This window comes from Alosa pseudoharengus, unplaced genomic scaffold, assembly GCF_046254945.1.
Source record: "Alosa pseudoharengus isolate Yale_2024_CS ecotype anadromous, Long Island Sound unplaced genomic scaffold, YU_APseudo_1.1 YU_APseudo_1.1_scf_2, whole genome shotgun sequence".
Lineage (NCBI taxonomy): Eukaryota > Metazoa > Chordata > Actinopteri > Clupeiformes > Clupeidae > Alosa > Alosa pseudoharengus.
Window position 1 is genome coordinate 30,615,140 of NW_027468663.1, and position 23,114 is coordinate 30,638,253.

The window sequence follows — 23,114 nt, forward strand, 5'->3', positions numbered from 1 at the left end:
TTACAAATGGATTAGGTTGACTGCGTCAAAATGTATCTGACTATCCCCAGCAAACCAATTTTCTCCATATAAATGCGAACCCAAATAGACAGAAAAATCCATCATGATATTGGAGTTTGGCAGCAGATGAAGGAACATCTGAAATGCCAGAGGTGTGTGCCATGGTCTCCTCAACCGTTAACTCTAATAAGGGGAGTGAGTCCCTGTGGTCTGAGTGACTTATTAAGAGTGCAGGAGAGGGAGATTGGAGGAGAGGAGGAGAACAGGGACTCAGGGAGGAGGAGAGAGGACAAGAGGAAGGTGAGAAGAAGAGAGGAGTTAGGAGAGAGGTCAGTTAGGAGGAACAAATAGAGAGGACGGAAGAAAAGAGGGGGAGGAGAGGAAGGGACAGCAGAAGAGAGGAGGGAGGCGAAGGAGAAGAGGGCAGAGGACAGATAAGAAAGATGAGGAGAGAAGCGGAGGGTGGAGAGCAGTCAAGCTCAAAGAAGAACATTGTGTCCCTGCTGCTGACAAGTCCAAACACACAGACAGAAAAGGTGCTATGCTCCTCAGAGTCATACCCTCTGTCTCCCGCTGCATCAATGCACATTGTGGCAGGAAAATAAACTACATATAGAAAAACCTCAAGTACGCAAAACAGGTAATAAGGGAGATACGGTATGTATCTGTATGTGAATACTCACAATTTAGTGGATGTGTGTGTAATTCTGTCTCTCTCACCCTCTCTTACTTTCTCTCTCTTATCTTGCTCTGTGTGTGTGTGTGTGTGAGAGAGAGAGAGAGAGAGAGAGAGAGATTGTGTGTGTGTGTGTGGCATTTTGTTTGTGTGTTTGTTTGTGTGAGTAACAGTGAGTTTGTGTTGTGTGAGTAACAGTGAGAATTCTGAGCCTGTTTTTGCAGCTGTGAAGAGTGTTCAACAGCGAGGGAGGGAGTGAGGGAGGGAGTGCGGTGTCTTTGCAGCAATGATGAGGAGGAGGATGTGGAGTATGCGTGTGTGGTGGGGGGTCACCAGAGAGCTGACACTTAAGCAGCCAAGGAGGGAGGGGGGGTGGGTGGGTGGCAGGAGATGTGTATGGAAGAGGCATCATACTGTAACATGCTCATGACACTCTGCACAACTTCCCTTCCCTTGGCACACACACACACACACACACACACACACACACGCGCACACACGCGCACACAGACAGACAAACATACACACAGACATGCAGACACACACACAGACAGACAAACATACACACAGACATGTACACACACACACACACATACACACATACACCGGCTATGGCTCCCACAGATAGCAGTTGCACGCCAGACCCAGGAATACTGTACACTGCTCTGATAGAAAGAGAGTGAGAGAGAGAGAGAGAGATAATACGAGAGATGGACGCCCACACAGTGAATACTGCCAGAGGGAGTTTAACTCACTCACACGCCACGCGCACAGCGCACACACGCTCCTTCTGATAGCAGGGAGGACGTGGAGAGCTTGTCTGGCGTGCGCACACGTGTGTGTGTGTGTTTTGGGCAATGTCAGAGGCCACCAACAGGAAGCTGAGGTTTAAGAAGGGTCGGAGTGCTACTTTCAGCATCGATGGCTTCAGCTTCACCATTGGTAAGTGATTGAGAGGGAGGGAGGGAGGGATGGAGAGAGAGCATGAGGGTATGAGTTGGGGGAAATCTTTGTGTTAACATTTCAGAAACATTTGAACAATGCTTTACTGATACTGACAATTCTTAATGAAAATATGCCATGAAATGGCACGAGAGCGAGAGAGAGAGTAAGTGTATTTATGTATAAGTGTTTGCGTGTGTCTCTGAATGTGTTTGAGAGAGAGAGCATCTATGTTCAAAGTATGAAGTATGAAGTGAATAAAAGTCTGGTCATAATCAAACATCACTGTCAGCCTCTGAACACCAATAGTTTAGACTATTTTGTATGAGATATGTTTTGACAGAGCAGAAGCCAGCCTTATCTTGTTGTAGAATTGCCTTCAGTGTTTGATCTTCCATGAAGTAATTTAGCAGCAAAGATTAGACAGGCGTTCCACACAGCTGCGCTCCTTATATATACCTATCTAATTAGCACAAAGGTACCGTTGGAGGCTGCCTGTCAACCTTTACCTCCTCGAGTTGACCGTAGCTCCATGGCAACAGGAGCGGTAGGTATTAGGTGCTTGTTCCCATCTAGCTAGCGGTAGCATTAATGGTAACAACGGCGATGTCTGAGTTTGACAGTAACCTCACGCTCCACTCTACCTCGCTCCGTCACCCATCTGCTCACACATGCCCGCTCTAATCGACACATCTCACCTCCGCGCACGATCAGCGAGTGAAAGTCAGAGCAGAGTAGGAGGGAGGGTAGGTGTGAAGGGGACGGACAGGGAGCCGTGTCACACCTCCGAGAAATAGAGAAACACTGCACACAGACCTGGCACAGAGAGAGTGAGAGAAATAGAAGGTTGCAGGAAAAGAACGAAAAGTGTGTGTGGGAGAGAGAATCGAAAACTACATACACACAAAGGCCTTACTATATCACAAAAAAGTATTCAAATAAAAAGGTAAAAAAAGGATTCAAAATGAACCACAACACATGTAGGCCTATTAGTGATCTCAAAGTGAAAGTTAATTAATATTCTTGATTTAACCACATTAGGAAAAATCATTAAAACCCTGACCATTAAATGAACAGTGTTGGACAAGTTACTTCAAAATCCTTTCAAAGTAATTTGTTACATTACAATATTACTGCCTCTGAATTGTAAGGCATTACACTACTATTGTATTACTTTTAAGTTACTTTTACCAAAGTATCTAGATTTGGAATTCTAAATGCAGTTTATTATGCTCAATGCAGCTCATTGCACTTCTAATGGAGGGCGATGTGGTATAACATAATGACTGAGCTAGGCTTAAGGCAAACAACAGTAGAATGCAATAGGCGCAGTGATGGCTCATGATGCAATACAAGGAACAATCATAGCCAGAATTTTGTTAAAAGCAGACAAAAGGTCGAAGTCTGGTCAATTGTGATAGAAATGCTGTAACTTTAGGCTTAGGCCTACTCATTAAAATCAGCAGAGAGCCCACTACCTGTATATTGTAACCCAAAACTTAAAGACATGTCAAGATAGGCTACACAGTGCCGCTGCTGGCCATTTTGGTGCCCTAACTGGTGAAATACAATATTAACCTAAGTATGTCATCATATGGCCAACTATAAAGATGTAATCTGCCTGTTCTTAGGGATGGGTAGTATTTCTGAAACATGTAATATGTATTTGTATTTCAAATACAAAATAGTATTTTGTCATTTGTATTTTATTGGGTTGAAGGAAATGGCTCTGTATTTTGTATCAAAATACTTTATTGGTGTGTATTTTTGTATTTTAAAAATAAAGCAAAATACTATATGTGAAAAACATTAAAAAAGTAGATACTACACACAGGTGTAATGAATAATTGGTAATTAGGCAACAATGGTTTATTTTTATCGCAATCAGCTAATGTGAGAAAAGCTGTGTTCAAAGACACTCACAGCTTTTCAGTGACGGCTATTGTTGAAGCATCAGCTCTGGTCTGAAGCACTGGTGTGAAGTCATACGCAAGTAAAGATGAGCAAGTTTACCTGTGCAAGTTCACATAAGGACACCGACAAAGGCAACCATGTCCTATTGCCTCCATGTCAATCTTTAACAGAAAAAATTTCAGATATCTCAATGAACCACAACGACATCAATAGATGGTAAGGTGTTGAGTGTGTTTGAATTCCCTTCCTTGTAGCATCCTTTTCTGCATTCCACAGTGGGGACAAGTTCACCTTGTTTAATTAAATAACAATTCTATTTCCTTCTTAGCTGCATACTTGAGGTTGGAGATATTAAGGTATATCAAGTTTCTCACATACTGGAACTTCAAGATACATAGCCTTATGATTTTCTTATTCAGTTCTGCACTGGACTTAAATTGCGAAATTTGGCATAGATACACAATTATGATTTTGGCCTATTGATTATAATGTGGTTAATTGAAAGCTCTGTCAGTCGTTTTGGATAAGCATCAGCTAGATGACTAAATGTAAATGTAAATTCTTGAATTATTCTTCTGATCACACTACATGAACTTGCATACGGTATACTATTTGGTATGACGGGCCAAATTGTATTGTTTTTTACTGTTTTAATAGGCTAAATGTTTGGGATAAAAAAAAAGCTTTTTTGCAGTGCTTCCATACTTCCTTGAAAAAAGTATTTTGAGTATTTTCTAAAATACAAAAATACAGTATTTTATTTTGCTACATAATATGGTTAGCCTACTGTATTTTGTAGTTTATTTTGATACATTAAAAATGAGGGTATTAGGTATTTTATTTTGAAATTCATTCTGATGTATTTTTGCCCATCCCTGCCTGTTCCCAGCATTAGCACAACACTTTGCGATGGTTAGCTTGTCACCTGTGACGATATATGCTAGGCCTAAGTGACTGACCTACTGTATCTCGGTGCGTTTGGAGATGCCTGATGAAATCAGACGTTGTGGAATAGGCATAATTTATCCTGGTGCCACACACCTTGCATGTAGCTGTTCGCTTATTTCCTTTGTGCACGAAGTTTTTGTAACCGAAAGTAATGGTACCTTACAGGAGCGAACACTTGCTCTTGTTTCATGGGTATGTTGAGTATGCACCATTATAATTTGGGATCCCAAATACTTAGGGGCTACCCCATTGATAATGTTAAACATATGGTTCAGTTTAAGCTGTTCAACCCTTAGGTATGAGCTACACCAGACGCGTAACTGAAGCGTTCCGTTCGCGACGCTTCAGTTACGCGCCTGGTGTAGCTCAGCCCTTAGTTTCACAGGCAGAAAGTCCACTGTCTTAAAATCATTAGAAGTGACATGATACCTAGGTCATGTTGTTCTGCATAACCTGCATTTTATTTTTAATTTTTACTGTCAGGCCACTACCATGCTGAACAGGCATAGTCAAAATGGCACTGCACAAGCACCGACACAAGGAGTTTGTTAACTTTAAAATCGAATTGCCTTGTGTTACGGTACAATTTTTTTTATTTGGAAGCACTTTTATTTAATAGCTTCTCCGCAACTGAATGACCGGTCAAAGTCTGGTCCAGTGTTAAACCTAAATATGTAACTGTTGACTTTGTTTGTATTTCATTACCATTACATCTGACTTTTAACTCGGGTGCCTTTTTTATCTTATGTTTGGTACCAAATAAAATACATTCTGATTTCCCCACATGTAATGACAGTCTATTGTCTAGCAGCCACTGTCTTACATTACTCAACTCATCAGTAAGGGTTTGATTAAAAAGAAATAATTGCATGAAATACAGTTTGTTCAGGAGTCTCGAAGCTCGAGTCCGAGTCAAGTCTGAAGTCTTTTGAGTGGAGTCGCAAGTCAAGTCTGAAGTCACTGTTTTTGCGACCTAAGTCCAAGTCCCCATCTTTTTGTACATTTCTATCCCTTCATTCTCTTTAATTCAAGTTCACAGCACGAAGCTGACATGAAGAGCATTTATGCTTTATTAAGAATCAAAAAGAGTAGCGTGGCACCGCTCTAGATGTGTCATTAAATTAATTGTGCTATTTCGCGAGGTATAGAGATATTTTGGTTTCACACACAAAGTGCACTTAACTGTTCTTCATATCCTAGTTGTCTCTGACAAATTGAAAATAATGAGCGTATAGGCTTATGTCCATCAAGTCAGTTGCAGCCAGCCACAGTCATCTTCAACCAGTAACAGGAGATACGTTCTGCTATTTGCGCAGTTGTTTGCGAATATGTATCAAAACATAACACCACTTAATTTCAGGTTAAAATGCATTGTAATCAGGGATGGATTACTGCACTGGCCTACCGGTCCCAGGCCCAGGGGCCCAAGAGGTCAGGGGGCCCTGAAGCCCAAGTCTTTGCATGGAATCATTGCCTCAATATCAACAAATCAGGATGTAGGCTATGAATCTGATTGAATTTAGTATTGGCCATCCCCAAAATGCACCAAAATACAGGAAATCACATTAAACAAATTAAAACATTTCTGGTGGAGGACCCCCAAACCCCCCCTCCCACATATGCGACTATTAGTGGGGGGTCCTTAATACATCTGGGCCCAGGTGCACGAAGGTTCATAATCCGCCCATGATTGTAATGCGCGTTACTGAAGTTTGTACCGAGTAAAATATTACCCAATTTTTTTTTGTAATGCCTTACATTACCACGTTACAGCAAAAAGCAATATATTACAGTAATTACATTACTTTTGTAACTCGTTACTCCCAACACTGTAAATGAATTACCCCAAATTACCCATAATTACTTCACAGTTTGTTCCTCCTGCTAACATGCATAGTCATCTTGACCTGTTCAAGGATGAGATTCATTAAACTAACACCTAAACGTGGGCTTCAGTGAGAGTGGGGGGTGTCATGGTGAGAATGGTGTTTAACAAAGGAAGAAGAGCTTACAAAAAGGAATATGTCTGTCATTGAGTCTTGGCTCATGATTTTCAATATCTTACATCTTTGGCATTGCTTCCTATATTGTAGAACCACTTCCCACATTGTAGCCTATAAACTGCTATTTTAGAAGACCCACAATCAAGTGCCTTTGTTTTGCTTCATTGTTAGAAATCAGCATCCACATTACAGTCAGATACAGTCACAGTTCCAAAACTCGTTTCTCTCTTCCAAAACGCATCTGCAACACATCATTCCCCTTATCACTAAGGCATCTCCACAACATCTTCCGGTTGTCATAGTTACCCAGCGTAGCAATCGATGGCTCAGCAGGCAGCTCATCATTCTGTGGGACAGGTTGTCAATCAGCCTCGCTGTGGCTCTTCGGTCCACTTCTGTGCAGCACATCCATCGGCCATGTCAGCATTCTCACTAACAGCCCCTATTGACCAGCGCTAAGAGTAGAGTAGTGAGCGGTGCCTAGTCAAAGATGGTGTCATCAATTTTTTGTGTGTGTTTGTTTGTATGCATTGTGTGTTTGTTTGTTGAAAGTAAGTAAGTGAGTGTTTATTTACATAGCACATTTTTCATGCACAAAGTGCAAGTGGTTAAAATGTGCATTTGTTACATTTAATTTGTATGTGTGTGTGTGTGTGTGTGTGTGTGTCTGTGTGTGTGTGTGTGTGTGTCGTACCTGGCTGGGTGTATGGTTGTGTCTTAAATGTGTTTGTGAGTTATCTTCACACATTGATTCATATTTTGGATAGCTGTGACAGCAGACTGACATTTCCACTGGCAGGTCATCAGAGTCTCCACGAGTGTCCTCAGCACTCTTGAGTTTAACACATTTTGAAGGAATCACTCAGCTCACTAGACTGTGTTATGTAGCACTTCATTACGCTGTACGCGCTTACAAGGATACCAAGTTAGGGTATTCTGAATGAAATCGCTATATTCAGCAATTAAAGATGGGTGAGTCGCGACTCACTTGGATCAATCAACCATATCCATGAAAAAACTCACGAGTCACAAATCGTCTCCATTAACCAGAATCTTTTGAGTCCTACCACACCAGGTCGATGCTACAAATTGACACAATAAATTGTGTCATGAACAAACCTCTTGTGACGTTCTCAAACAAATTATTAAACATACAATAGCCCTAGCAAGTAGCTGCCAAAAGCTCCATAAATTACAACCAAGGAGTTTGTTCGTACCACCACCGCCACAAGTCAAATTGCCAACTGAAAGGACTGAGTGAGTCAGAAAGATGACGGATCCTAAGACTAGACCAGGGGACTTGATCTTGGAGTCAACAGCACACTAGCCTTAGTATATTATAGTAGACTAGTAGTAGCCTAGTAGACTTAGTAGTAGCCTAGTAGTTATAGCAGTAGTATACTGCTGCACCAGGGCAGATCATTTCAGGCAGGAGGAGCAGTCTCAGCACCACCAAGTGTGTGAGCTGGCATTTTTAAATGCCAACATATACATTTCTTCCATAGTATGTACCGGTATATTATTATTTTCCTACAGCTAGAATATTTGTGCCATGAGTGAATCTGTACAGAACTTGGGCTAACGGTAGTGCTTGGTCTGGGAGCATGTATTCATTGTGCATTGAGCAATACTGACTCAACTGCGTCAACTGACTCACACACGCGAATCAGTTAAGTGAGCGACTCACAGAAACCCCAATCATTAAAAGGAGCCAGGTTTCCCAGGTCTAGTCAGCAATATCACTAGTCACCTATTAGTTACTTGCAAGGTCAAAAGTATAAGATTGGGAGGGCGGAACCATGCACAGATGACAGAGGGACAGAACACACACATCTTAAGTGATCGCTTGCAGGCATCTGTTAGTTCACTAAAGCCAGACTAAAGGTTATGAAGAAACTTTCTGATAATGAAAAAAGGATGAAAGCAACAAGGGGCAGGCGGAGCTAGAGGCGGACTAATCATTGCTGTATAATTGAAAGAATGCCACTGATAGACTGCCTCATCTAGGCTCACAGGTTAGGGAAGGAGAGAACTCTAGCTCATTTTATCTAGTTGAAGCACAGCACAAAGCTAAAAACCTGATAAGCATAATATAACATTTCTAATTGGGTCTCTTTGTTAAATTTGAATTTCAAATGTAACCTTCCCATCCCTGTGTATGGAGGGTGATGTTCAGTCAGACGATGGGTCCTGCATGCTGTCAGACTTAGTGACTGTAACATGCCAGTGTACCAACCTGGGCAAGGAGCTGTTTGTTTAGTTAGTATGTGCAGTGCTTGTTACTTTAAGTTTGACGATTAGGATCTCTACTATTATTGAATTGTAATGAAATTATCAAAAGGAAAATAATATGCTGTGAGGGCTTATTCAACAATGTTTAATGAGTGCAATGCAGTCATAACTATTTTAATGGTTATAGACTTACGTCAAATAACATGAGGCATTATGAATACTTTATAACCCAATGAATGCGTTTCGAAGGCTTAATCGATACTGAGTTTCAGTAAAGTGTTACCAAACTCCAGTCTCCAAAACTAACTCCAGTCTCCAGTCTCCAGTGAGATGGCAAAACCATTAACAGTGATAAATTCAAGAAATGTGTTCAGGCAACTGAGAATTTAGTTCAGAGAATGGAGTTTAGTTTTTTAGCAATTATGAAAAACTGTAAAAAGGCAGTTACTCTAATGAGAAAAACAAGCTGAATTTAACGAGAGGAAGCAGAGATGGAAAGATATGATGAAGAAGAAGAGAGAAATAAAACAGATGAAAAGAAGACACAGGAGATCTTGCTGGAAGTCACTGGCACATACATACACAGGACACACACACACACACACACACACACACACACACACACACACACACACACACACACACACACACACACACACACACACACACACGCACACACACACAAAGACATGCATAGACATGCACGCTGACACACCACCCATACAGCTCGATTGGTCCCTGTCCACCCCCATGCACGTCTCATCTCTGTGTGGTCTCTCTCCTCCACAGTGGCTAATGAGGACGCCGATGGCAACAGCCGACCGCTGGACCGATTTGCCCGTGAGTAGACCCTCCAGCTACGGCTGGGCCATAATTGGCCCGCATCCAGGCCAGACCTCTTCTGGTTGACCAAGTCAGCCTGGTTATCTGTCTGCCAAAAAGCTCTGTACCCGTAACGAGAAGTACTGTACCTCTTTATGTGACGTGTTTGGCTGTGAACTAAGAGATGGTTTGGATGAGTAGGACACGTTCAGTGGTTTTATGACTTTACTTCACTATGTCTGTCTGTCTGTTTGTATGTGCACCATATGGCTCTGCTATTTTTAACGAGAAATGCATGTTTATATGGCATGTTTGGCTGTGATCTAGTAGATGGTTTGGATAAATGGGACATACACAAATTAGTGGGTACATTACGACATCTGTCTGTTTGTTTGTCTGTCTGTGTGACACAAAGCTCTGCTGCCATTCTTCATGAGAACTGCATCTTGATGTGGCATGTTTGAGTGTGAATAATAGATGGTTAACATAAATAAGCCATCCAAAGAAGTGGTTATGGCTTTACATTATAACAATTCATTAGCATTTGGTACGACATTCATGAAAATAAATAGCATATTAACTTTTGTTTTCACAAACATGTCACATGCTGAAGTTCATGTAATATTCAAGTCAAATACATTAATACATTTTCAGAAATGTCTGAACCAACATTATGCCCCTAATTAGTAAACATAAACAAACCATTAACTTTAATATTAATAAAGGCTTAGCGCTGTTGTTAATGCCCTATTAAAATTAATAGCTACAATTATTTTAGATGAATAGATGGAATTTCAATGTAAAGCATGACCAGTGGATGGATGACTTAAAAAATAATCCAACTCCTTCAGACAGCAGATGTTATGTGCACTCTTTTAATACTGCCTGTCCTGAACATTTGACAACACATCATCAGTTAAGTAAAATTGATATGGCTGAGCTATTGCTTGGCCTCCGGCCATATCTGGAAACAACATTAAATGCAAGACATTGAAGATGAGGATATTAACTCAGACACAGTGGAAAAGGTGGAGAACCTCAATTGTGTGATGTCTTGATGACATGGTTGAACCACTAGATGGCAGCAACAGAGTGTGTTTTTTAATTTGCTGGATCTGAAATATTTTTCAACTTGACTTAAGGGGACTGATGAAAAGTCATTCATGAAAGCCGAATGTGAATGTCAGGAATCGTATCACCTCCAGCACAGAAATGTCAATTCCATGCTGTGACATGGAACTCCAGCTCATGTCAATGTCTTCCCTGTCTGCCCTGTCTAGGCTCCAAGTCCCAGAGTGCTTTGTGGAACGCCATCACCGCAGGGATCGGAATCAAGGACAAGGGCAGTGGGTCAAGGGTTGTCCCTGACGACCCACAGACACTGGAGGAGATCTTGGCTGGCGAGCTCCCTGATGGTCCAGACGTCACAGAGAAGACAGCCATCAGGTGCAGTTTTCAACACTTTAAGTTATAAACCACTGCAAGCACTACCTGCCATATGCTGTGTGTGTGTCTGCCTGTCTCTCTGTGTATGTGTGTGTGTGTGTGTGTGTGTGTGTGTGTGTGTGTGTGTGTGTGTGTGTGTGTGTGTGTGAGTGTTTGTCTGACAAGGGTCCTATTTTTGGTTTATTTTGCCTTGAAGGATTGTCCTAGTTGTTGCTTCTCATATTGCTCTGTGGCATCTTCATACCATATTGTGGAAGCATCCTATTTTGTTTGGTAGTTCTGCCACATGGTTTGCATTCGAACATCCCGTGGTGCAGCATTATGGTGGATGAGCCCAACCCCCGCCCCCCCCCCCCCTTTCACACACACACACACACACACACACACACATACACACACACACACACACACACACACACACACACACACACACAAACACACACACTCATCAGCATCTGCTTAGAATATTTTTGTCATTGCATGGTCTCATTGAACATGTGCTTAATGACAACTTGCAACAACAATATGCAAGCACTGCCTTTCCTTATCATAAAACACTCATAAACACACACACACACACACACACACACACACACGCACACACACACACACACACACACACACACACACACACGCACACAGTCATGCATACAGATGCAAACTGGTGGGCTGACAGCATATAGGGTTAAAGGAGGTGCTGTGATTGATTGATGCTCCTTGTTATGGAGTGTTAAAAGTGACATTGCTGTTATTTGTGGCCTGGCAGTACTGTTGAGTGATTCCCCCTGTAGCTGACCTTCATTAACCCCTGGGGGTGGCTGTAAACCTGGAGACCTGAGCTGTCAGAGGTGATCGGCTCTCTTGTGTGGTTCATTAAGCTGAATGGAGGAAGTCCTTCAGTCTCGGTCTGAAGAGAAGAAAAAAAACAGAATTGCTGAGCTGTGGTGGGTATGATTACATCGTTTTCCCCCAACTATGTTTGGACTCAGCACTCATTTTCAATGGCTAATGTTATGTTGGTCAAAATGCACTATACTGGTTACCTGCTGAATATTCCTACCCCATAAAACAAATTGGCCATATTTCATTGCTTGTGTCATTACATGCAAATGTGTTGAACTATTTGGCATAACTGTTTGTCATAGTCTGTCTCATTATCTAAATGTAGATTAGATTAGATTAGATTAGATTCAACTTTATTTATAAATGTATGTGACCTGACAGACAGGGATGTCAGGATGTATAGAAAGATGTACAGTGGTGCACAGCTCTGACTAAGTGGTGTTTTACTGTATATTGGCCATTTTTCATTTGCTGTAAAAAGCCTTTGCTGTAAAAGTCTTTGTTTTCTGTATACTGTCACAATGTCTGTCAACAGAAAAAAAACTTATCCACTGTCTTGCAATCAACCCCCTCCACACACAATAATGTGTAACTTTGTAGTTTTGAATTAGAAAATGTGCTCCCTTGCACATTGATCATTAGACAATACTTAGAGAATAAACTGTCATATTGACAACCATACAAAACAATTTGACAATCTTGACATAAACAATGGCATCATAACTAATGTCGTTTTGATTCCACTGACCATTCCATTGGCATAAATATCTGCTTTTGAGGCATAAACTAAGCATTTTGAGCAAGATACACACTTTTGCAGGTTATCCACTATGTGGTGCAGTTTGCAGTAATTGTTTTGAGAAATGTACTAACTGTTGTGAAATGTTCATTGTGATTCGAGAAAAATGCATCAAAGCGACTGAGAAAAACTGTAAAATCATAGAATATGCTTACAAGTATAAATGGTGAATGATGAAAAAGAAAAACTCCTATTTCCACCCATCTCCTCAGCCATGCCCTAATCCCCCCTAATCTCTTGGCCTTCCTAAGTGTACACTGCCTTTGAGTGGACATCACTCTGCTTGGGGCTGAGCTCACTGTCACCGTCTCGACCGTGTGGTATTATTTCTCCTCTGTCCCTAGGCTGGGCGGATTATTTACCAACATAGCGGGCTGTCAGCATGCCATATTAGTTCAAGTTCAAGTAGTTTATTGTCAGGTACTCATAAAAGGAATTATAAGTATTAAAAGAATAACTTAAAGAATACTTTAAAGAATAAATTAAAAGTACTAAATGAAAACGTATGGGAGGGTATGGTGTGTGTGTGTTTGTGTGTGTGTGTGTGGGGGGGGGGTATTGGTTTATGTGGATGGGGTGATGATGAAATGGTGTGTGTGTGTGGGGGGGGGGGTGGGTGGTAATAGGGGTGTACCTGTGTATGTGTGTGTGTGTGTGGGGGGGGGGGGGGGTTGAGGGGGATTAATGGAGTGTATGTGTGTGTGTGTGTGTTTGGGGGGGGGGGGTGTTATAATATGGTGTGTGTATATGATGTGTGTGTGGGGAGGAGTATTATTATGAGAGAGAGAGACAGACAGAGAGAGAGAGAGAGAGAGAGAGAGAGAGGGAAAGAGATGAAGAGACAGGTTGATACTAATATTGATTGACAGAGTCAAAGGTCAACAAGATAGATAGATACAGTAGATAGATAGATAGATAGATAGATAGATAGATAGATAGATAGACGAACTGGACAGATAGTTATTGTGTCTTTATGACAGAGAGAGAGAGTGATTGAGAAGGAGAGCGTGGGAGAGAGAGAATGATAAACTATGTGAAAGAGAGCCTCCGTTGAATCATATGACCTTTGCCACTCATTAAAAGATGGTTTGCTTTTTATCAGCCCAACATTTCCTCTGATCAGGAGGCCACTGCTGATTGGCCCGTGCTTTCAGTGGGTGCTGTGATGTCACAGAGGTCCTGATGGCTTCCGCTCTGTGTGGTGGTGTGAAGAGCAAGGCTCCGCTTCCTGTGGCATGTGACGCAGGGGAAGTCATTTTCCAGTTGACTGGAGACAGCAGAGAGGCTCCCTGAAATAAAAGAGAGAGAGAGAGAGAGAGAAAGAGAGAGAAAAAATATAACAGGGTGACACAAGGATACAAGAGATAATAAAGGAAAGCGTGACATTCTTTTCCATTGAACTTTCTGCTCTTCACAAGTGGATGGAATTGAGAGAGCCTGTTTTTAATCAATGCATTTCACTTTGATGAGAAGGAGAGCACAATCAGCACATCTATCCACACTCTCCGCGTCTCCCAGCACATCTATCCACACTCTCCGCGTCTCCCAGCACATCTATCCACACTCTCCGCGTCTCCCCTGCTCTGCTGTTCTGCACTCTGTTATTTCCCTTATGTTTATATCCACTCGGCGAGCATGCAGGATAGGATATGTAGGGGAAAAATATAGTGTGGGTGTTTGAATGATTGACAGCTCCACTGAGTGGTGGTGACGGAATCCGTGTGATGCTGTCAATCATGGTTAAAGCCCTGCAGGTAGCAGGTCTGTGTTCTGCTCTTCAGGGAGTCATGGGGCTTGCTTACTGATGACAATATGTCATGCTACCCTATATGCTAGGTCATGCTACCCCCTAGAAAGCAAGCATATCAGCCCAACAGCACAGCCTTTCCTCATGAAAATATACTGTCTTCACACTGCACGATTTCTAATTATTATTGTATGGGAGACAATAAATATAGGCAGTGATGCATAGTCTTAAAAGATAAACACACTTAACACATAAGACAAATGAGCAAATCATCCATTTACAGTATATACATCATCTTACACATTCTTCTCAGATACGTCATGACTGACACATGTGCGGATGCAGACATATGCAGATTTAATATAAACACACAAATACTACTATCCGTCTGGTACATTTATTAAATTAATATGTTCATCGTCATGATTCATGACAGAAAGATGGCACTAATGTGGTGGTTATAATTCAAGTTCAAGTTTCAAGTTTAGTTTATTCGTCACATGCATGATTGTACATGTACAACAGCAATGAAATGTAAAATGTAACATCTCCAGGGAGACAGAATAAAAAACAATATAGTAAATAGAAACATAAAAACATGAAACATAAAACATACTGTCATACTGTCCAATTAAAACATCCACTAAAAAGTGCAAGTGTAATGTATGCAAGTCCTAGTGTCCCTGGATCAAACCTACTGCCTGCGGAAAGAAACTCTTCCTCAGTCTTTCAGTTCTGGCTGAGATGTAGGCTAGTCGCCTACCAGATGGAAGCCACTTTAAGAGGTTGTGGTTGGGATGGTGAATGTCTTTCATAATGCGCTGTGCCCTGGATCTGCAACGGTTGTTATAGATATCCTGAGAACAGGGCAGAGCAGTCCTGGTGATGCACTCTGCACATCAGATCACCCTACTGAGGTCCCTCCTGTCCTGTGCACTGCAGTTTCCATACCAGGCAGTGATATTGCCTGACAGAACAACAGACTCAAGAGCAGCAGTGTAGAATGTCTTTATCAATACTGAGGAGATCTTAAATTTCCTCAGCCGCCTGAGATGATATAGGCGCTGTCTAGCCTTCTTCACTAAACTGATGGCATGAGTTGACCATGTTACTGTAAGTCCTCTGAGATATGGGTACCGAGGTGTTTGTAGCTGGTTGTAATCATGGTTGAATAACTCCTGTGTGTCAGATAAACATTTACTGTATCTGTTGTTCATGTTTTTTTTGTATTACACTAAAGTATGGATATGTTTGATGGCCATATTCATTGCTGAATGAGTCTGATGGTTTGGGATGCAGTGGCAGTTGTATTCACGGCTGGAGCGGCGTGGGATGCAGTTGTGGTTCGTGGTCATCCTCACGGCAGTAGGCTGGAGCAGTATGAGCAGATGGGACTCAGCTGCCGTGGCAGGAAGTGGGTTGCCAAATCTCTGTTTTTTATTGAGAGCTGTGACCCCACGACCCCTGCAGATAAACCCACTGAGAGTATTAATGGGGGCGGAGTGGTCACACAGCAGAGCAGGAGCATGATGGGAAGGCTGAGCTGTGCGTTTAGTATCGGATGCAATTTCCCCATGTCTTATTTTCCAAATCATTCATTCTGTTCATTTCCTAGGATTAGCATTTTCACCTTCAACTAGGTAACCTTTCTCGTGATTATACAGGACAGGCCTCCACTCTTGGGACTGTGAAGCATTTGATTATTTTGCCATTAAATATTTATCCCCTTTCTACTCCAGCAGAGACTTGTTGACTTGAAGGTAATTGCCACGGCATTGGGTTTGGGTGGGATATGTCTCTGACTACCTCAAGCCCGGTGTCATTGTTTCAGAAGCCACAGTATGGCCCCATTAGAGTGGCACGCTTAATGCATTCTGAGTCATTAGCCACGCGCTATCATGGATTTGTTGTGTGCTCATTAAAGCTTATTGGTCGGCTTTCATGCAGCGCGAGTTAATGAATGATCTGTTTTAGGGACAAGGTGTGTACAGCATTTTCTCTTTCGCACACAGGCACGTGTGTGTGTGTGTGTGTGTGTGTGTGTGTGTGTTGTTTGTGCTCATTAGTCATCTAATGACTGATTACTTTATGGAGATAACAGAGGGGTTAGATGTGACAGGGGTGGTTAACAGCAAATACATTCCCACATGTACACTAATGAGTACACACACACACACACACACACAGACACACACACACACACACACACACACGCACACACAAACACTCTCTATCACTCACACAAACTCTCTCTCTCTGCCTCTCTCACACACGTACACACACACACACACACACACACACAAACACACACTAGGTATCAGAGTGATTTATCTCCTACTTAATTGGGTGACATTCACTGTGATGAGCCCTTAGTCTGATTAATGTTGAAACTGTTGGTCTTGGTAGCTTTATGTTTAAGGCAGTGCTTCATGTTTAATGCTGTTTAAAATAACACACACACACACACACACACACACACACACACACACACACACACACACACACACACACTCTCTCTCTCTCTCTCTCTATCCCTCTCTCTCACTCTCTTTCTATCTCTCTCTCCCTCTGGTAGTCCTACAGTAGACACAACATGGCTGCAGGATTCAGTCATGATTCTGCAGCCATTTTTTTTATTCATAACAGTGTCTCCCCCTAAGTCTGAACTGCCCCCCGCCCCCTCCTGATGAGGTCATGGTGCGAATTTGACCCCCTTCTTCCCCTGCCCACTCTGGTGCTAATGAGGTGGCTTTAGGGGTTAGGGTATTTTGGGGTGGGGTGAGGGCGGGGGCAGGAGACAATTGTATGAATAAGCAAGGGCCCATTCATCAACATGACACATTCAAGGGCTGATGGAAATCATAACCCTCTCTTTCCTCTGCATATTGCAATCTAAGCTATATATGAAATGCCATCATGCCGTCAGTAGGAAAAAATAGGAAATGCTTAGTTGTTTGTGTCTTTGGAGATGCTGAGTGCAGTGTGTATGTTAATGTGTGGAATCGTGAAAGGTATCCAATGCAGGTTGGGGGTTGTTTTGCTACTGGGCCTCCCCAGTTGCGAGTGTGTGTTTTACACAATGGTCATAAATACCACTCTTGGCTAGCACCCATCCTCTTGGACACGCTGAGAGTAGATTTATTTACAAACTGGCAAAGATAATTTCCGAAGAGCGATGTCAATTTCACTGTTTCATACAAATAGTCGGCTTGTCAAAACATTATGCCCTGTCTTTTCTTAACCACATGGGCCAATGGGTGTATGGGTATATGGTCTGCTCTCCTTTTTAAAGGATGGTCCAGTATACACTATGCTAAAGGAGACAACGCAGGAGGCACCTTTCAGTGGCATTCATCCATCTTTTAACAGGGCTGTCATTTGGACACTTTCACTCAGTGACAAGGGCAATAACACTATCTGACCACAGCCTCAGACAGTGTCTGAATATCAGGGATCTTTTGAGCAATTTGCTGAATATCACAACAAGTGCATACGATTATAATTATGATGATTTGTGACATCAATAAATAATGATATCTGATTTATTCTTACTCTGAGTTAGTGTGGCCCCCAGCTGACCTTGAAGGACTTGTTGTGTTGCCCCTGTGATGTCAATTGATCGACGGCCTTGAGGGGAAAACTAGACATTGATCCGCTAAATTGAGCTCAATGTATTGGTCCTTTTTCCTCAGTGCGGCATCAGGCAGGCTCTATCTGCAATAACAGCTGCCTCACAATAGGTTGCTCAAATGCTCAAAGAAAATCATTCCATTACATTGCCAGCCAAATTTATTTCGCTCATCTGTTTGTTGGAATAAAAGCAACTATTAGGTAAATGAATGTAAAATAAATTGGACTTGCAGAAATCAGTATGAGAGAAATTATGATTGGCTCACCTTGTTATTTGCCTCAACAATGGCTGCTTGATAAAAGCCACACTTTGGGCTAGATTTATCAAGCTGTTTGCGCCTGTTTCCAGGTGTTAATTGTTCGCAAAGACTGATGTAACCGATGCGAGCTATTTACAAACAGGCCGCACTTGGTTTAAATCACAGACTGCCTGTCACAGGAGCTAAAAATGGCAAATTACGCTTTCCCATGTCATGCACAGAGGAGGGTCAGGGGAAAGTTGGAGTTTCATGTTAAAGCGTGGGAGGTGAAGCGTAAAATGCGTATTTATATACTATTTCATGAATGGGCTGTAGTAGCAACAAATGCAGTAACAGCAATCACATAGATGCAGAAACAGCAATCAGCTAGAACAGAAGTAGACACACCAATCAGGTAGATGCAGAAACCGCTGACTGCTACAGCTGACTTAGGCAGATGGAGCCCTGGATCCCAGTGGTGGACTGATGCATGGATCTCTAAGCCAACCACACACGTCCCAACCACCCCACAGAGTGTGACATTTCATCAAAAGACCAACCCCCCATTTCCACTGAATGTACTTCAGAGAGGTTGAGTAGATATTGTGTTTGCCCAGGGCATTATTGCAGCCAGAGGCACCACCAAGCACTGTGGCCTCAACCCCACATGGGAGCAGGCACAATGATGATCACAATTCAGCGACATGCTCCTCATGCTCCTCTGGCTGTCCATCCTGTGTGAGCACAGTCAAAAAGAATATATGTACACGTCCATGGCTATGCGAATGGGGAATAAATTAAGCCATACATTCTACTAGCCAATCGACAATATTGTTTCGGGAGCACAGAAACGATGGGTGTATTTTGATTGGCTGCTGAGTTTAAATCTCAACAATTTTTCAACAACATCTATTAAGCTATAGCAGACCCCCCAACACACATACACACACACACACACACACACACACACACACACACACAGAGAGACCAATCTGTGAGAGTCCTGTGTCCTGAGCCCATATGCACATTAGATTGCATTTCCTGAAGAGCAGCGGTGACCTCTGTCCCCTGCAGGCCCCCCCAAAGGGATTTGCTGCCACTGCTCTTCCCTAAACACATTAACACTTGATGCTGCCTGTGCTCCACCCTCAATTTCTCCTCCCTGACCTCCCTCCTCCTCCTCCTCCTCCAGCCTCTCCACCACTGATAAGCAAGGCCGCCTGATGGAAGACAAAAAGAAAGAAGAAAGATGGCGCTTCAGAGAGAAGAGAAACGGATGTAATATTGTTGATTTATGACTTCCAGAGATGCGCTCATATCCACTAAGTGATATACCCTCTCTGTCACATGCTTTCACTTTGACAGGCTCTGATTGGAATGGCCTCGGTACTGTTTTTCAACCTCGGTAGTCTTACTAGGCAGCTGGTTCTAGGCTGCCCAAGAACCAGAGTGGGCTGGGTCCAACCTCCACTGGTAACCGCAAGATCATCCTGGTCCAGTCCAGGTCCAGTTCTGCACATGTTATTGGCACACACATTTCTTTCGCCTCATCCAGATGCTGATGTGATGCTTCTGTTGTGTTGGCAGTGAGAGAGAGGCTCTTGCTCTCTGCATTATTCACTGGGGTGGAGCAGAGTAGACTCGTTTGGTTGCCAAGCGAGCACTGATTGTTCCTAATAGTGATCAATCAAGGCAGTGTTTATACAACACGTTGCCAGGGAGTAATAGTCCTGAAGTCCCACAAGATCTCTAATTCTTTTGGATGAATGTGCTTTAGATGGATGGAAGCATAAGCGGACGGAGCGGGGGGGGGGGGGGGGGTCAGGGGAGGCGGTCGCTCCGGGCCCACGACCGCAAAGGGGGCCCACTTTTGGCCAAATCTATCTTGATTAATTGTTATATTTACCGATGCTTATTTGTACTAAAATGTTAGGCCTACTAAAGATGCCACTGGTCCGTAGAGTGCGCTCACAATGGGAGTTCGTCTGTCATGCTGCAAATTAAATAGCCCGCACTCTCCCTCTCGCTACACTGTTGCGTTTTAAAAGCGCAAACTGATGCCACAACCGGTCTGGGTTTGCCGAAGTAGCCTATGCTACAGGCTGCATTTATTACAGTGTAGGTCTAGTCTACACTGTGCCTATTTAGAGACAGGAGCATAGGCCTAAGCTTGCCGCGACAACAGCAGTCACTATCAGGCGCGCCAGCAGGAATGAATGTTAAGCGCATCTACCCCTCCACGCGCAACAAAACATTGAAAGGCTTAATATTTGTCCGTTTCCCGATTTCGTTCATGCATTGGCCACCTAAAAAATAGCCTAGTACAAAATGCAATATACAACAATAACGCCTAATAATTCATTTGGACAACTTTATACGACCCTATAAGGGTAAAGTTACCTTTAGTTTTGTTCTAGTTTACCGTTGTGTATGGCTTTAAACAGCGTTCGCGCTTTAACATCAGTAAACATTATAATGCTAACGTTTTGAAAAGCATTTGCCTATACCTTGTTCATCTGAAATAACTCCTCTAGTTTTGCTGCCTCCATCCTTTGCTACCTCCACCCTTTCATTGTTTCCAAAAAACGTTTTATATCCATGATAGCCTTGAAGTCTTGAGTTAGTGAATTAGCTTAACATTGTGTGTTGATAACAGGCAACCATAGTAAAAGAAAGCAAGTAGCCTAGCCCACAACTTCTGTAATTGCTGCGTGCGTTTGTTAGGCTATTATTCCCTCTCCTGCTCAAACAAAAGGTGCGTACATTTAAAGTTGATTTTGACAATGTGTTTACAAATTTTAAAGAAATTTGTAAATAGCCTATTGTCGATCAGTTAATGGGATACTGCACAGTTGTGAAGTTATGGTGGGCTAACTTTGTGTGAACACACACAGGAAATTCTCTCTCGTTGAGTTGCCTGATGATACGCACAGCTGCCCCGAAGCACAGACTAAACGGTAGGCTAGGTCATCAGGACATAAACAAAAGGCCTCAGCCTCTAATAAGCACAATATGAAGTGGGCTAAATAAAAACATGATGTTGGAATAAACACCGACAGTATAGGGGCCCACTAAAGATCGTCGCACCCCCTATAGTGAACCATTAGCTCCGCCCCTGGATGGAAGTATAGTATGGTGGCCGATCCTTTGTGTCACCGCACAAATAAGTTTCTTTTACCCTTTTCTATTGAGTTCCCTCTTTTTTGTTTTTCAATATGGCAAATTATAGCCATACAAGATGTGTGTGTGTGTGTGTGTGTGTGTGTGTGTGTGTCTGTGTGTTTAGTATAGCCTATACATCATGATACCTTGAAGAATGTTCAAAAAACATTCATACGTTCATAAATCAACACCATGGACTCAACAATTCCAATTCGGAAAAAAGTACCACGAAAAAGAACTCCTTCACATACTTTGGATGTACTGTACTTTATAATTAATTAGACCTCTGTGATATTATGAGATGGTTGTCGCTTGCGCTGTCGCTTGCGTCACATAGCCGACCACACTGACCTCCTGTGTCGCACGCATTCCTCGGGTACTTGCGCGTCTGCCATTCCCGTCCTCGCTCTTCTCCGCGGAAGGACGCATTCTTCTGCTGCTATTTTCAGGGGTCTGCAATTTCCTCGTCCCAGGCAGTCAGGGGGTGATAGGGGTTTCTCAGCAACGCCATGGCTTGCAGGGCTGCAGAAAACACCGCTCCACATCAGGATTCATGCCATGTTGAAATATACACTGGTTCATCATACAGATGTATTATGGGGAACTTATAATGGTGGGCACAGTCCCCATCAGAGAAAACAAATAAATTAGGAGGAAATGTTTTGTATTTCATATTTACTTTAGATAATATTAATGATCCCCATCTAGTGCTGTGTTGTGTTGTATTCTTCAACTGAATGCCAAATGGTTGTACAGTTCAGTGAAGTTTTTGATGTGAAATTATTTGAAAAATATTTATCCTCTTTCAATGTTTACACTTCACCACCGTTATTGTGTCTGAATGGATTGGAATTTTTCAGATCAAAGATATAAATAAACATTTAAACACAACACTAGTAAACAACACAAACACACACAAAAACACAAACACAATTCCATGAAATAGCTCCAACATACATGTACACTTAATGCTTTTCTGCAATTCGGTTCAGCGGCCTGAAAAATGGATATGCTAAATATGTTTTCTTTTTTCTATCTTCCTGAGGCCTGCCAATCTGTCTATGTATTTCTGAAGCATTCAAGTCAACAGTTGAAATGATTGAAGTCTTGCAGAATATCAGTCGGGTGAAATTAGACTCCTTATTTGGAGTTTGGTAAGTGGTGAAGATATGTCTGTTATGTGACACGTGGATAGGCTTGTGTGTGTGTGTGCCTATGTGTGTGTGTGTGTGAGTGTGTGTGTGTGTGTGTGTGTGTGTGTGTGTGTGTGTGTGTGTGTGTGTGTGTGTGTGTGCGTGCATGCGTTTGTGTGTGTGTGTGTGTGTATATGTGTGTGTGTGTGTGTGCGTGTGTGTGTGTGTGTGCGTGCATGCGTTTGTGTGTGTGTGTGTGTGTGTGAGAGAGAGAGAGACAATGTTTTGTGAATTGTTAGTGCACACTGGGCAGCGTGAGGAGTGTTTTGGATGAGCATGCTACTGAAGAGCTTTTAATGATGATCCCTCATCTGTTCACTTTTCGCTTTTGAAAGCCATGGTTGGTCTGAATGTCACCTTCACACACACACAGACACACACACACAGACACACACACACACACACACGCACACACACACACACACACACACACACACACACACAATGCACAAATGCATACACCCATGCACACACACACACAGAATCTAACACACTCACAAGCACTCTCTCTCTTACAC

At 42.5% G+C, this 23,114-nt stretch overlaps 1 protein-coding gene across 1 annotated transcript in view; it reads left to right on the forward strand.

Moving 5' to 3' along the window:
- The window catches only part of pde1cb (phosphodiesterase 1C, calmodulin-dependent b), a 105,476-nt gene that overhangs the window by 15,165 nt on the left and 67,197 nt on the right, over nt 1-23,114 (forward strand). The window contains exons 2-3 of the mRNA XM_076293217.1: nt 9,505-9,555; nt 10,818-10,983. Of these exons, the coding sequence (XP_076149332.1) occupies nt 9,505-9,555; nt 10,818-10,983 (217 nt within the window). The remainder of the gene's footprint in view (nt 1-9,504; nt 9,556-10,817; nt 10,984-23,114) is intronic.